The 15643-nt window shown below is 53.1% G+C and overlaps 6 protein-coding genes across 6 annotated transcripts; 3 read left to right on the top strand and 3 right to left on the bottom strand.

The window, feature by feature from the left end:
* Positions 1 to 257: 257 nt before the first annotated feature.
* Positions 258 to 6072, bottom strand: PG986_011387 (uncharacterized protein; the record flags this gene model as incomplete). The annotated part of the gene is made up of 2 exons (XM_066847609.1): positions 258 to 5035; positions 5094 to 6072. 2 exons carry the CDS (start codon positions 6070 to 6072, stop codon positions 258 to 260), a joined length of 5757 nt encoding a protein of 1918 aa, XP_066697100.1.
* Positions 6073 to 6742: 670 nt separating this feature from the next.
* PG986_011386 (uncharacterized protein) lies at positions 6743 to 7413 on the top strand (the record flags this gene model as incomplete). Its single annotated transcript, XM_066847608.1, has 2 exons — positions 6743 to 7070; positions 7133 to 7413. The coding sequence occupies 2 exons, from the start codon at positions 6743 to 6745 to the stop codon at positions 7411 to 7413; spliced, it is 609 nt and encodes a 202-aa protein (XP_066697099.1).
* Positions 7414 to 8136: 723 nt separating this feature from the next.
* PG986_011385 (uncharacterized protein) lies at positions 8137 to 10537 on the bottom strand (the record flags this gene model as incomplete). The annotated part of the gene is made up of 4 exons (XM_066847607.1): positions 8137 to 8687; positions 8783 to 9452; positions 9523 to 10080; positions 10148 to 10537. The coding sequence occupies 4 exons, from the start codon at positions 10535 to 10537 to the stop codon at positions 8137 to 8139; spliced, it is 2169 nt and encodes a 722-aa protein (XP_066697098.1).
* A 644-nt stretch (positions 10538 to 11181) lies between these two features.
* PG986_011384 (uncharacterized protein) lies at positions 11182 to 12039 on the top strand (the record flags this gene model as incomplete). Its single annotated transcript, XM_066847606.1, has 2 exons — positions 11182 to 11402; positions 11457 to 12039. The coding sequence occupies 2 exons, from the start codon at positions 11182 to 11184 to the stop codon at positions 12037 to 12039; spliced, it is 804 nt and encodes a 267-aa protein (XP_066697097.1).
* Positions 12040 to 13714: 1675 nt separating this feature from the next.
* Positions 13715 to 14305, top strand: PG986_011383 (uncharacterized protein; the record flags this gene model as incomplete). The annotated part of the gene is made up of 1 exon (XM_066847605.1): positions 13715 to 14305. The coding sequence occupies one exon, from the start codon at positions 13715 to 13717 to the stop codon at positions 14303 to 14305; it is 591 nt and encodes a 196-aa protein (XP_066697096.1).
* A 556-nt stretch (positions 14306 to 14861) lies between these two features.
* PG986_011382 (uncharacterized protein) lies at positions 14862 to 15383 on the bottom strand (the record flags this gene model as incomplete). Its single annotated transcript, XM_066847604.1, has 1 exon — positions 14862 to 15383. The coding sequence occupies one exon, from the start codon at positions 15381 to 15383 to the stop codon at positions 14862 to 14864; it is 522 nt and encodes a 173-aa protein (XP_066697095.1).
* Positions 15384 to 15643: the final 260 nt, after the last annotated feature.

Genomic DNA, 15643 nt, shown 5'->3' with positions numbered 1-15643 from the left:
AGTTGTGACGGCTGAAGAGGATGATGGACATATATAGAAATAAACATAAGCCTTAGTACAGGTTGCAAATTCAATAGAAGGCCAAGTGAATATGTACGGATTGAGTGGTAATGAACCAGCCAGCATGGAATTCACCCCTGTATTCACCTTCAAGGTGTGTCACACTGACAATCGCCATGACATAACATCAGCACCCGTACAGATCCATTCAATTTGTCGCCCTCTAAGATAAAATGAAATACAACCCATAATCATGACTAAGCAGTCTGGACTCGATCTCCTTCACTCTCTCCAGATTCTCTCACCAAATCAACCAAAGGCGGGCGTCGAGCCTCGTCGCCGTACACTATTGCCTGCACCAGTGACCACGCTGTTTCCAACACAAATCCCTCACCTCTCACCAAGCTATCGTCATCGGGCTGCAAGCGACGCATCTTTTGGAGAAGGGACTTCCGCACCTCATCGACATCTATCTTGAAGGCGTTAGAGCGATCAGACTCTACTGTCGGTTCCAGAGGACCAGGTGTGCCGCTCTTTTCTTCATCATGCCCAGTTTGGCGTGGATCGTCAGGTGCTTGTGCCGGGTCGGGAGTATCTGGAAGCTGTAGCTCGACGTTATCCTTTGAGGGCTCGCCAGGGTCCGTCAAATCCATCGTGGTCTTACCCGGCCAGGATCCCGACATGTGTTCCGTGCCTGTAGAAAGTTGACCGATGTCCAAGTTGGCGATAGTTTCCCCAAGAGTTTCCAAAAAGGAGTTCGACAGAGTACCATTTTCATCAAAAAAGGCCCTGTCCTCGTCGGAAAGCTCTTTGAGGCTGCGAACCTTCAGGAGCTTGTGGGATGAACAGGCGGTAATGGGGAGCATCTCCCTCGCTGGGCTCCATTTCCGATTGAGAAATCGAAAATTGTATGTTAGTCTTCTTTCCTCGGAGCCCGCCACCACTCGAACCGTATCTTGCAGAGTTCCAGCGGCGCCCTCGTCGTTTCCGCCAGCTTCACTGAGATCTTTCAGCCCGATGACAATCCATGCCAAAAGAGCCCCTGGGGTCTCTTGCTGCTGCTGCCTTTCTATGTTGTAGCGTTTGTACCATCTACGGTACTGCTCGTTTTTCTCTTCGAAATAGCCCCAGAGCACCGCCGCGTTATCAAAAACCCGAAGCAAAGTATTGATGCCGAACTGACTTGTATCAAGTAGAGCACTTCGTACTGGTCGCAACGCATACTCAAGGGCGTATAGCTCATCCTGGCCCCCACCGCCTCCTCGAGTAAAGACGTTGTGGCAAGATGCACAAAGATCGACATCGAAATACTCTGCGCAACTATAATAGCCAGGGTCTTTAATATCGATTTCGCAAACGTCACAGTACCGAAGGCCTCCGAACAACTCAGTCGATAATAGAGCAGCTTCTCGAAACATCCGGGTTTTCAGTAGAAACATGCGAATGAGCCCAAGATCCAAAGATCTGGTGTAACCCAGTGCTGTTTGGCTCGGGGCTTTCGGGCTACACAGTCTCCTGATGATGGAATTGACTGCTCGTTGTGCTTCTTCGATATGCCTTGGGGGGCTAGAAAATCGGAGCCCTTCATTTCCATCTTCTAGTAGCACCGATACGCTGCTTGCGGCATACTCAGCGGCAGTGAATCCTGCGGTGTCTCGGATACACACATCTGCACCTGCTTCCAATAATGCCTCCATTGCATTTCTGCGTCCAGCTCCGGCGGAGTAATGCAATGCGGTACGCCCATACGAATCCGTATGGTTGACATCGACCCCTTTGCCACAGAGAAACTTTACTATACCAGACATGCTGACTTCCGCCGCCCAAATGAGAGGTGACCGATTGCTGAACCCTGCTTGGTTGAGATCGACATCCATTTCGCACAATTGACTCATAAAATGTGTACGCCCCGCCATGGCAGCATAGTGAAGCGCACCGTCTCCGTCTGAGTCGGCTGCAATTGCCAACGAACTGTCACGAGAAATCAGCATTTGCCAGATCTCGCGGCTGCCACCCCGTATTGCCCAAAGGCCACAGTTTCTATTCAGTTCCTTGTTTGATAGAAGGCTTTGTTGTCCATGCGGCGAGAGCAGGAGGGAAACGACTTCGATGTTTTGAAAGTTGATTGCTGATTTCAGCAATCTTTGCAACCGATCTGTGTCCTCTCGTAGTACCGAGTCATTGTCAAGCACAAATCGCATGGTCGTATCATCGGCCCGACCAGCAGCAGTATCCCATGCTGACACACCAGCCTCATTCTCCAGGTTTGGGTCGGCTCCTCTCTTGAGGAGGGCAGTTGCGATTTCAAGCAGCCCAGCTCCCATCGCCAAATGCAACGGGGTGTCTTGGTTTTTCGTAGGTCCGCGTACGACATTAATGTCAGCCCCTCGATCCAGCAAGAAGTCAACCATGGACATTTGTGAATTGGTGACCGCATGGTGCAGAGGCGTGTACCCATCTGAGTCTTGCTTGTTGACCTGATCTGGGTCGTAGTTGTATATGTATTCCGCACATTCGATTTCCCTATAAGCCACAGCCGAATGGAGGGGCCACCATCCATCACAGTCCGCATAGCACAGGGAGTGCATATCTGCCATAGATCCATCCAACGGATCCGGCGACGTGCCACGGCCATCTTTCTGTACGGCGAGATCCCTCAGCCCCGTCTTGCCCGCATTCCGATCGGCCAACAAAAGTTTGAGGACCTGATGACTGCCTCCTGCGCTTGTGAGGTGGAGAATATTGGATCCAAATTGATCCCTTGCTGTCAAATCTGCCCCCTTCGACAACAAGGCCTCAAATACAACCGTGTTGTCCAGACCAGCGGCAATGAGCAAAGGTGTGCGACTTTCGCTATTTTGCTTCTCTATATCTGCCCCGTGGTCACATAGAAGTGATATTTTCTCGGTTGCTGTGTTGTCCTTGGTGTGGACTGCCAATATATGGAGAGCCGTCATACCTTCATAATCTTGCATGTTGACGTCAGCACCACAGTTGAGCAACCGCTGGAGCATTTTTATGTCGGCCCAGGCCGCTGCTTCTATCAGCGGTGTGCGTCCAACCTTGTTCCTGGTATTGGGGTTCGCACCGGATTTGACTAGCACCTCTGCGGTATCCAAGTCCCCATGACGGGCAGCATGGTGCCACGCAACTTCTTCGTTCCCATCTCGTCCCTCCTTATCAACTCCTGCAGCTATTAGAATCGATACAATCTCTGACCGACTATAGCTCGCAGCTTCGGAAACGAGAGAAAGGTGACATTTCGGAGGTTGGGTGATTTCCTTGTTGGTGTCGGCGCTGCTCCCAGCAGATTCTGGCTCCAGGACAATTCCATGGGATAGTAGCCATTTGACCATATCGCCCTGCTCAAATCGGACAGCGAAGTCGATTGGGTACCAGCCACAACCATCTTCCGCTTCGATGTCTGATGCTGCTCCAGGGAACCGGTCCAGAAGTTCTTCAAGCCCGAAGGTGGCAATCGTATGAAGTGCCTGAATTGACCCGGCTCGAGGAAATATGCGGTATTTAGCGCGCCCGCTGTAAAATTCCAGAACTTGCATCGCAAAATTGCGAGCTTCTGTGTTTTGTAGTATGTCGCATGCTAGAGCCAGATTATTTGGACTCATGGATCGTCGTAGGTAGGTACCCCAGTGCAAAGCAGCGTGCCGGAGCAGTGGATATCTCTCCACTAGATCCTCAAAGTTCTCCAGTGTGTCGACAGGTCCCTTCTTGAACTCATCCAGCAGTAAATAACCCATGCATAATGAAGCAAGCACCGCGGGCGGTTCGTCTTCCATGTCCCTGGGGTCTTTTGAGTGTATGACTCCTGCAGCGGCATCTGACTTCAAGAATTCCGCAAGGGAAAAATGAAGGAGCTCATAGTGATCATGCTTCATAGCCAATAGATCAGAACAGCTAGACAGGATGATCCTCTCGTCGATGATATCGTAGCTGTCTAGCGATTGCATCCCTGGCTCAAAGCTAAGCGCGTGGACCAGTTCCTCTCTAGACAGTGGCTCCTGTGCATTAGCGACCCATAAGAGCGCCTTCAAACCTAGATCGCGACGAGATGTTGACTGTGTTAACACCTTTTGGAGCATCGCTGAGTATAGGCCCTCGAGACCTCGCCATGTGTTTTGAGCTGCAGCCATCTTGGCCCTGTCGGAAGTTTCCAACTCAATGATTTTGATGCTGAGAGAAACCCAGAGGAAAACACCCTCTGCACCATTGAGGAGGTTGTTTTGGATTTGTTGCAATGCAGAGGGCCTCTTTGCCAGGTCCACGGTTTTTTCCTGGACGAATGTTTTGATGTCATCGGCGTTTGAACCATCGTCAACTTGTATCTCCAGAGGATTCGGAAGAGCGTTTGTGATGGCCGAATACCCAGGTCGGCTGAATATTGCAACACGGGTAGAATTAGCCAGCTCTCTTGCTGCCAAAGACCCAAAGAAATTGCATAGGTCTTTGAAATCATCGCCAGGAAGTCCACTACACTCATCAAGCCCATCAACAATGATGTAGACTCGCGAGAAATCACAGACTACACTCCGGATGCCATCCTTTATTTCCGCTCTTCGAAGGCCATCAAATCTGCTCTCCATATAGCGCTTTCGAATGGTCTCGACGTTTTTATCCTTCGGCAGTTGAGCGTAGAGCTGTCTCAGTACCGAACCCAACAAGACTGATAAAACCGGAACCGTGACAGAGGACATCTTGGCGTTCGCATTCGAGCCGCAGTATATGAATGCAAGGGCTTGGGCCTTGTTATCTTGTTCGCCAGCAAGAAGGGGATCGTGTAAACGACAACTCTCTCGGATGTTGTGAATGGTATGAGCAGCCAGATGGGACTTCCCGCTGCCAGCTTTACCAGTGATCCAGAGGAGATTTGAAGGTCCGCCGTCTTTCCAGGTCCGGAAAGAATCATGGTCGAAGAGCCATCGCCCAGTAGCTGGCAAGCTGTTGCTGTGCTTGTCGTCTTGGATGTGACCGAAAGAGATGTGAGGGATCCAATCCAGTATATCTTTTCGTAGTTCCTCTATCACATGGTTAGTTTTTATCTGCTTAATCTACCAGATGAAATAGGGCAAGCAAACCTCGTTCTTTTGCTGTTTCCTTCACGCCGCTTTGCTTTTCGAATAATGATCGACGCTGGTCAGCGCCTTTGATCATTTGCAAGGTCTGCCCCTGAAGTTTCGACATGGTGGTCTGCTCCTTTTGCGAATGAAGTGACAGAGCTCTGTCGAAGGCCGACAAGTGATTGTCGAGGTGCTTCTCCAGATTGCCGAACTCGGCATCGAACGGCTTCCACAGAGACATGGCCACTGGAACCACAGTCATCCTGGCCCGGCCCTTTTTGTCAAGAAACGGCTTTACGGCCGTGGCAAGAAACTTGAGCAAATCCCCGTATATCTCAACCAGTATCAGTTGTATCTCCGGCGTGTCCGGGATAGTATATCTGAATGCCTCGAATAACTTGTGGTTCGTCAAGACTTTCTGTAGAAAGCGAATGACAGATTCCTGGGAGTCCACAAACTTCTTGTTCATTGAGAGCAGGAAAGAGATGCCCCCTAGGATGAGTCCAGCTGGTGGGAATGCCGACTGTACGGTGTCGGCAAAGGGCTTAGTCAATTCTACCAGCTGGCCAAGTGGTGCCATCGCATTTGCCACTTGAAGAGTCCGGCTTGACTTGATCCTCTGCGTGACGATTCCCTCGATCGAATTTGCGAACATGTTGAGGTCACCGTCTGGCACCTCTTTGAGAAACCGCTCCCGCTGTTCGTCTGTTAGAGTTCGCATCTCCAAGGCCCACTTGGCGACAATTGGGTTTGAACTTTGGGCAGTGTCAGCACCTCTGTGTATCCGTCCACCAAGGAGATCGACCCACGTTGATGCAGTTGTACTTGTTCGAACAGTATGGCTATCAAGGGACTGAACTTGCCGTCCCGCCATCTCCGCCGGTGTATCCAGCTCATCTTGGCGGTTTTCCCCACGATTGGGCGGCAAGGTTTCCATGGTAGATGGCGTTCGCTCTACCGAGGATGATTCAGGTGAATTGTCGAGGGTCATACCCATTGAGTGTCCCAGCAGGGACTGTACTGCTTGCCGTGCCGGATCGGAATAGATTCCAGATGCAGGAACCAGTTGGTCATATGACTTCGATTAGATGGTGATTGAGAGTACAGCATGTCGAATACAGAGTGTCCGAGGCAGACAGATTGGAGGCAAGGAGGGGATTTCTCTCCCGACAGTGGTGGCGAAGGCAGCCCTCCACCACTTCTGCGGTCAGCAGACCTTCGATGCAACATAGAATCTGCAGTCATACACCCGCCCAGCGAATCAATCCAAAGTTGCACCTGATCGGCCCGCCAGCCACGTTGTACTTCGTTACATCGCCAGGCTGCAACATAAGCCACACCTAATTGTCACGCATCGGTGTGCGCAGCTCTCACTTCGATGTGTTTCGTTGGGTACAACCGATACGATGGCGTCTGCTTGTGGTCAGTTTCAGGGTGAAGAAGATTGGCCTTGCTGCTGCTTGGAGCATCAAGAGAGAGTGTGTAGGAGTGGTGATTGATGGATTGATGGGCCCATATATTTCGCTAACGTGGAAGACCCCTGTCCAACATTGAACAAGGTTACGATCTCCGATGTTCCGATGATCTCATGCAAAACGCGTCTCAGAGTTCCGAGCGCGCTTCTTTAATTTAACTACCGTCAACGTCCCCCCAATCCACCCATCACCATGTCCGACCAAGCTGAGAATAAGAGCCAATCGCTGTTGGCGGAGGCTGTCAACAAACTGGACCTCCCGACGCTGCAGAGCATTTTTATGGACATGTGCGCCGCCTCGGAAGATTTCCGCCAGCAGGCGACGGAACGTCTCTTGATCACGGGCTCTGCCGTGAAACGCGCCGCAGAGGACAGCGATCTCCAGGGAGATTCCGGCCCCAACAAGAAGCAGAAGCTGGAAGATATGGACACAGCCCGTACACGATACGAGCCCTGTGAGAACTGTAAGCAGGTCTTCGATGTCACCAAGAACACCAAGAAAAGCTGCCGTTACCATGATGGTAAGTCCATGCCGCCCCTCCCTGGCTTGGGTTATCGAGTCCCTTGCTGAACTGGGCACTAGGTCAACTCGACCTGGACCCCGAGGCCTTCCCCGACGACGACCAGGTCGAGTATGACCCCCATTCCATCGACGTGGAGACGGACTGGCGTCGCGAAGAATGCCCTGAGGGGTTCGTCTGGGATTGCTGTGATAGAGATTGCAGAAGCAAGGGATGCATTGTCGAAAGACATGTGGCCGCTAAGCCGCCCCCAAAGCTTCCTGGTATTGCCAAGAGGAGTGTCATGGAAATTATCGAGATAGAATCCGATGACGATGAGGAGGAGGATGACGAGTCCGAATAGGGCGACTTGCAACCTGTGCTTTTCTGGCGAAGCGTTGTCCGGTGGAGTTCAAAAGGGGCTGATGAAATTGAGCAAGTGAGCCTCTGTCATTCAGCCATGTTTACTGGTCAGCCTGGCTGGATCATGCGCTGTGGGTTATTCTTCTCACGCAGGCAATGTATGATAATTCAGATAGGGTCTACATCGTAGCAGTTCGGCTACTGGCATTCGAATGATAATATCAGGACAGATCTCATGTGAATTTCCTCTACAGCATTGGCATCGGTTCACGCCTGTGCACGCCTGTACACGTCTAGGGGGCGTTTCTTCGTGCCGGCATACATATACTACATCAGAGAATACTACCCGGCAAAGCATCGATCTCAACATATTCAACAAAGTCGCAGACTACTTTGAGGAGGACCCCGAGCTACGTGAACAAGGGTATGCAAAGTACTGGGCCGTCGAGGAAGATGGGGAGACCGGACTATACATACATAAGTACGAGCTCCCAACATAATGACCAAGGTGAACCAGAACACCCACCTTCAATTTCCCCCATTCATTGCCAAATATGACTGATCGAATTCCAATACGATGGGTTGGCGTATGGTAATTCGTCGTTATGCTTCAAGTTACACTTCTGGTGAAGTGAGTGAGTCATCATTCGATATGGTATTTCGAAGGGCCTAAATGGTTTGCATTAATTTTACGTAAAGACTAGGCAATGGGGGGAGAACAGTCTTACAGGGTATCATCAGTGTCTTCCACTTCGGGAGGGAGTACTTCGGCACGTCTCTTAAGTCTAGCTCTTACGACCATGGTTCTGGGGTCCGGTAACTGGAGATCCATTTCTTCAAAATCCATCTCTTTGTCATCCGTGACTACGGGCACCGGCCTAGCTTGTTGGCGAGGTAAGTTCTCAAAGATACTTCGGCGACCTTCTGTAGTCGTGTGATCTTCGAATATACTCTTGGTAGATGCTAAGTCTGCGTGATCATCCTGCACAGAACCTTCCGCGTCTGTATGTCTAACAGAAGATGTTACCGTCTTTGCTTTGGACATTAAATCTGACGCCTCGTAATGCGTAGATGCTCCTGTGGCATGGCTGTCATGCGAAAAGACAAGATCCTCTTCGGCTGGTCGCGGAGCGGATGCGTAACGCTGAGTATACAGCCGAGCCGCCCCACAATATCTATCGTAGTCAGTGACGAATTTCTCGGCAATTTTGGGAACGAGGGGGTCTTCTACGTTGGGGTTGGCCAAAAGCCCGCAGAGAGCGACAAGCATAGCTCCTAGAGAACAATGGTTTGTGGCATGTCCAGAAAACCAAGGCAGCTCGCGCTGAGGGGATCCCCGCTGCTCGGCTCGTCATTCAACATTTTGGCACTCTGCCACCAGGCCATGTAATCTGCACAGATCTTGCCGGCATGATCGATGGTTGGATGATATATGTGGGTATGGAACTGCATGGTCGGTGGCTGCGACTCTGAAATTCGGACAGTGATCCAAAAGATATCACTTTGATAAGGTGTTCCTGGTGGCCCTTCAATGCAGGCCAATAACTTGTCGAGGGCATCGCCGACTGGGGATGCGCTGATAAAAGGTACAGCCGCACGATGAATGTTTCGAAGTTCGATAAACACACGTTGCGCCAGGCTGACGCCAGTGTGGACTTGTACCGCCAATCTCCCAGATAAGTTCCGATAGTTCTGGTCGTCGGAAGCCTTGTAGGAACGAATCGCTTGGCCGTAGTGATTGCCACCTGGGGAGAACACTGGCGCGTGTTGGACCTGGGGTCGGCTGGCGAGAAGAGCGGCCACCCAGCGCCGATGCTGGGGTATTGACTCATGCGCTTGCGTCGACTTGTGATTGGGCGTGGCATATTGAGCCTGCCGAACTGATACATCATTCCTGCGGTGTCCCTCGAGCCGGCCATCACGGGCAGCGACATCGTTCTGTGACTGATTGGCAGGAAGCTCTTGTTTCTGCAGGACTCCTGGCGTTAAGCTTTTCTGTCGAATGCTCAGAATGCCATGATTGCTGCCTGTCTGGCCGGACTTTGCAGTGTAATAATATTGCGAATCACCGCTCAAGATTGTCAAGCGGATACTAGCCGTCTCGGGAGACGGCTCTCAATGCTGCAGGCGCCGAGTCCGCAGACCCAATGTCCTGGAGGAGTGACAAACTCTGGGCATCAGACTCTGAATCGACTTCTTCGAGCAGGCGTTCGCGTTGCCTCTCAAGGACCCCTAGAGCGTTGGTGATGCTCTCTAGTCCGTCTAACAGCTTGTGAACTTTATCGACCAGAGCTTCGAACTGGGCGCAGTCGTGTATTGACCAGCGAGTCACCTTCCATACGGGCTTTTGCTTCTGGTTCTTCCGGATGCGCTCCTTAAACTTCTGGAACGAGTCGCGAAGAACGAGCATGCCCCTCGGCGTTTGTGTTACCTCCTGCGAGTAAGCCTGGGTAGACAAAGGCGTGCAGTCCAGCGCGTATCGTTCCGTGATGACATTGGCCTTGGTGAGCAAATCCAGAAGCTGGCACAAGCACGCGACAATGGAGGGCTGGATGTCTTCCCGATCAATCGCGTGATTGTACGGGACTTGCGGTTTTTGGTCAGGCCAAGAAGGTAGTAGGCCTAATGTTTCGCCCCATAACGCCAAACGTACTCTCTCCAACGAAAGCTAGGGCTATTGTGAGCGAACCTCACTGGGCCAGAGGTGATGTCCAAAAAAGCAGAGCCAGACATACCCGAGTACATAAGTGATCAAAGTCACCAAAGTCCTTGGCTCGCACAAAAATGTCAAAGTTCTCGATGCACGACGTGAAGAGGCCGGCGATTCCCAGCACGCCCAACGCGAGACCCGCGACCTCGGCCATGGCCATGGCAGCAATCCTGTCATATGGAGTGCGGATAATCTGCTGGGTATTGAAGAGAAGGAAGATGGGATCGCAGTAATTGCAAGTCGGGGGGGAGCAAGTCCAAGATTTGAGTGCCGTGAAAACACAATCTCCAGGAACAGGTGTGTAGCACGACAGACACAGCGGGGCGCAATCGCCAATCGCAACTGCTGGCTGTAGCTGTGCCTCCAACCGTCGGGCGGCATGGACACCACGAGGCGTCCTTTCGAATCCATCCATCGGATGAATGACATATTAAAAAGAGGCGCAGAGGCTGGGTTTATCGGAAACATAGTATCAAATGATGAAATACGGCGACCAAAGGACCTCATCGTACCTTGGCTGCCGAAAGAAAGAGTGTGCGTTCGTTCATGTCAAAATTTCTCGGGAACACGCGAGGTCCATTTCTGAGCTGACTTGTGCCCCTATGAACTGCGTATGTGGTAACATTCGCATGTAGGGAGGTCTTGATCTCTGATATTCGGTTACGATGCATTTTGCAATAGAGAGATACCACCACTTGCCGTGACCATGGCCCGAAGCGGACGAACGCTACAGTGGACCAGGTCACCCCTGTCGGCGTCAAAAGGCGCTGAAAGATCGAGCCGAACCCACAGCTAGAGCCCGCAACGCCGCAACGGCGCAACGGTCCGCCTGCTAAGACGATCCAATCACCAGACGAACCAACATGTCTTAGCATCATGGATAATGCACGAGCGGCACAAAGCGGATTTTTACTGGAGTCAAGAAAGCTTGTATATGAAGACTGTTGACCCTGCGCCTTCGAGTTGCGGATGCATTAACAGCGGATCTTTAAATATCATCACGACTTCAGCCAGTAGCAACTAAGTGCATCAAAAGAAAAACCAACTCAACACCATATCATGTCTTCTTTCCCTTATAAGAACGTCGTCATGATCGGCGCCACGTCCGGCATCGGTCTGGCGTTGGCAGAGCGCATGATTGAGAACGGCGTTTTCGTCATCGGCGTCGGCCGCCGCAAGGACCGGCTCGACGACTTCGTAGCCAAGCACGGCGCCGACAAGTGCGCCGCGTCGCAGTTCGACATCACCCATCTGGAGAGCATCCAGTCGTGGGTCGAAGGGTAAGCTCTTCTGTTCCGCGACTGACGAAATGCACACTGACAATGTAAACGCAGCCTCCTCAAGCAACACCCCCACGTGGACGCCGTCGTGCTCAACTCGGGCATCCAGCGGACCCTGGACTTCACCAACCCCCAGGGCATCGACTTGAGCCGGGTGCACCAAGAGATCACGACGAACTACACGTCGTACATCTCCCTCCTGACGTACTTCCTGCCGCACCTGCAAGTCCGAGGCCCCCAGAGCCCCGCCGCTGTGATCGCCGTGACATCGGGCCTAGCCGTCGTCCCCATGCCGCGATGTGGCAACTACTGCGCGACCAAGTCGGCACTGCACTCGTTGCTCTGGTCGGTGCGGGCGCAGCTGGCGGCCGACGAGCACAGCAAGCACATTAAGGTCGTCGAGATCCTGCCGCCGGCCGTGCAGACGGAGCTGCACACGCAGCAGCCGGACCTCGTGGCCAGGGGATTGGGCGACATCGGCATCACGCTGCAGGAGTTCACGGACGAGGCCTGGGCGGGGCTGACGCGGGGCGACGACGAGATCCCCGTGGGGCCGAACCGGGAGAATTTGGTCAAGATGGAGGAGGGGCGCCGGCAGGCTTTTCAGGGGATGGTGAAGAATGTTGGCACGAAATGATGGGGGACCAGAAAGAATATCACATACCTAGAATTGGATTCTCTATGTACCCCTGCCAGATCTGTATCGGGGGAACGCATTCCATCGATGCGTTCTGCAGCAAAAGCAATACCCCGCCATACCTTACCCCAGAACGCCACTGCCGTCGCTCAAGAATAGCATGAACACCTACCTAGCAAAGCAAGAATAGAATCTGAAAAACACCGTTCATCTTCATCATCGTTACCCGAGGTGCTAGGGGCCGCCCGAGCCATCAGCCGGTATTGGATCCTCGCCCCGGGCCTCAGCGTCGCACCAGTGCTGCCGTGCATCCTCGAGCATTCGGGGGTCGGGCGGCGTGCCGTTATGCCCCCAGCTATGGGGTACGACGGCGGGCTTCTGGAAATAGCTGTAGGGTCCCAGGGGATCACCGCTTTCGCGAGGTGATGCCATGGGCCCAAAATATCTTACAGCGGTGGTGTTAGTGGGGGTGGGTGTTCGGTAGGTGAGCTCCCAGCTTTGGGGGCCTGTGGGGGGTTGGCAGTTGAGGGTCGTTTTTCAGACAGCTTTGGGGGGGGTGGCTTTTCGGGGGGCTTTTGGGGGAGAGCTTGGTAGGCTGGCAGCTTGACGATGCACGGTTTGTTGGTGTCCAATGGTACTTGATAAGACTCGATGGAAATATATAAGTAATCTCAGTGGTATATCCTCAAAGTAATGAAAGGCTCCAGGATATACAAATTGAACCACCTGTGATATCGGGCATGTATGTTGGCTCAGCGGTTGAAACTACACGTGGTTGACCGTGGAGGGAGTTGGGGCTGGTGGGTTTCCTACACCCTCCTGCCATGCGCATCGATTAGCGAGCAAGGGTCAGTTTTGTACCTTATACCTAAAGTGAATCCAAATTCGGAAAGACACTCAACTGAAAGGAGTGCTGTTTTCCCCTAAGCACATGCATCCATTGAGACAGCTTGACATGACCTCACGGGCTTTGCTGGATAGTGGGGTCGGTAGGCGTTGTGACTTACTCTGGGAAGCAGCACTCTTGCCATCAACTCCCAACTTGCAAACAACACGGCCATAAAGGAAATCGCGGCTGGCCCTGCACCATCCCATCCCATCTATTTCCGAAAGCAAGACCCGAATTTTTTTCGAGCAATGTGTTCTTCTTTATGACTTCTAATCACCATTTGCATTGCATTTCTCGTCTTCTTGGACTTCCATCCACCATTGATACAGCATCATACGCGTCGACAGCCCCAAGCCCACTTCATCTACCGTCGCCACCACACTTTTTCTTGGATTGTGTATGTCTTTTGTATATACTCCATCGAATTGAATTCCCCTTCACACTCGCCCACATCCCACACTCTCTCTTTCTCTTACGTCACACGATATGTTCACTACTACATCCATCACCAACAACAACAGCCTCCCCTCGGCGCCAATGGCTTCGTCCTCCAGCGACATCCCCTTCGTCCACCCGTCCCGGCGTGCCATGGTCGCCGCAGGTGTAGCCTCGTCTTCGGTGTCTTCGTCCGATAATGGCGGATCTACCTAGTTCTTCGATCCCCCAAGACCAGGTCCCTTGTCGCAGCCGAACAGCCGCCGAGGCAGTGCCGCCGCATTCTCAACTTTGCTTCGTGGCGGCACGGCCGTCGCCTCATCCAAGCCGCAGCCACTAACGGCGCCCGCCATGCGCAGCTCCACCTCCCTTCCTGACATAATCTGGCTTGCCGACGATGATGACAACAAGCATAGACAGGCTGCTGCCCATCCCAATACCACGTCCTTGACCCGACCTCCTGTGGCCGTGGCCCCCCGCCAAGAGCAACCACGAGCACAATACCCGGACCACTACACCCCTGCCAGCGACAAGGTCCGGCTTTGCCGCGATCTCCGCAACCGCAAAACACTGTCGCCCAAGAAGCTCAACGACATTCTCGACTGCCTTGAAGGTGTTGACCGGCTGCAGGGTACTCTTGTCCGAGCTCGCCGTGAACTCAGAAACCTGGCCATCTTCGGGAGCAAGGACGGGCGGAAGCGAGGTGAGGCCGCCATGACCATCCCGGGCCCTCCTCGGTTCTCCGCCAGGCGCGGTAGTCGCAAGCAGAGCACCGCTCCTCGCAAGGCCGGCGCTGGCAGTAAGACCTCTCGCTCAGCTGGGCGACAAAGAGGAAGACGTGGTGGTCGTGGTGGTCGTGGTGGTCGTGGCCCCCTAAGCCAACCAATGGTGACACTTGTGCACCCGGACAGGAGAGTCAGTCCTGAGATTAAGTTGGAATAGGATGAGAATGATCGGGTGGCTCTTCGGGACATACCGATGTACAAGCAGGCCGCAGTGCAGCCGACTTTGCTGAAGTAGTAGGGGGTTTGGTCGTTATTTTGTTTGTTGCTCGTTGGCTATGTTATCTTGGGCAACTGCGATTATCGTTACCAGCGACATGTTCACTGGATATCGTTTCTACTGGAGGAGGAAGTTGGAAGGTGGGTATGGATTGCCACCGGTCGATGGATGATGACTTTCGCTTAGGATAGCCGCAGAAGGAAAAGGGGGTGTGATTTCCCTGTTGAAGAATTGACTGACTAATGCTGTGATAGAAGTTCCCCTTGATAGAAAAGGCTTCTTAGCGTTCATTCCTTCCGACTTCCTGTCTACTACTCTTCCAGTAAATCCAGTACTGAAACCTTCTGTGCCATACTCCTCATGATGAGATGCGTACATCTCAGACCAACAAATCTCCTAGGACTCTCTCGTATCAAGTCATCGTGGGTTTGACTCCAAACAGCCCGAGTCACGCATCCCTAACTCGCTCCACCAACCGAGCTGTTCGGTTCTCCAACTACCTCCCCTTGCCATACTGTCTAAACATCCGATGATTCTTCCTCCCACCACCACCGCCTTGTGTCCCCGATCCCTGTCCCCGGCCCTCCTCCTCCGTAGCCGTACTCGTCCCCGCCGTCTCCAGCACGACGACGCGCTGGTGTCCCGTACCAGTAGCACCACCAATACTTCCAGGTCTCTGTGCATTGTAGTTGGCCCCACGCCCGCTCATCCCGTTCTTCCACCCCGCCACCGCCCCCTCCAGCCGCGCCCCGACCCCGTCCCAGAGCGCGACGGCCTCGTACCGCCGCGCGGTGGCCCAGCGGTGGGCGCGGGCGTGGGCGCGGCGGGCCCCGGCGCGGAGGCGGCGCCAGTAGAGGTGGCCGAGGGCGGCGCCCAGCGCGAAGGCGGCGAGGAGACTCGTGAGATAGAGGAGGTGGTGGATGGTGTAGTAGTTGGCGAAGAGGCCCGGTGTCTCACTGTTGGTGGATTTGATGAAGGAGGGGAGGTAGGGGGTCACGTAGTTGCGGACGGAGGCCATGGTGGCTGGGTGGTTCGGAGAAGGTGCGTGATTGGGTGGTTATGGTGTTGATGATATGAAGTCGCAAGAGCGGTTTTGTGATTGGTTTGTGTTGCTTGGTCTTGCTCGATGCTGATAGAGTAGGGCCTCTGGGGAATGCAATACTCCGGCCTGACCAGGCTGTGTATATATAGGGAAATCCGATGGAACAGCATGGCAGTCGGCTCTCGTTTGGGCTTCATTCTGGTCGATTCTACACCACATTCCGCTCTTTCATCTTC

Source organism: Apiospora aurea (assembly GCF_038362705.1).
Source record: "Apiospora aurea strain CBS 24483 chromosome Unknown utg000007l_segment0_segment0, whole genome shotgun sequence".
Classification (NCBI taxonomy): Eukaryota; Fungi; Ascomycota; class Sordariomycetes; order Amphisphaeriales; family Apiosporaceae; genus Apiospora; species Apiospora aurea.
The sequence above is the reverse complement of the archived record's forward strand: the minus strand, read 5'-3'. Positions and strand labels throughout refer to the sequence as shown.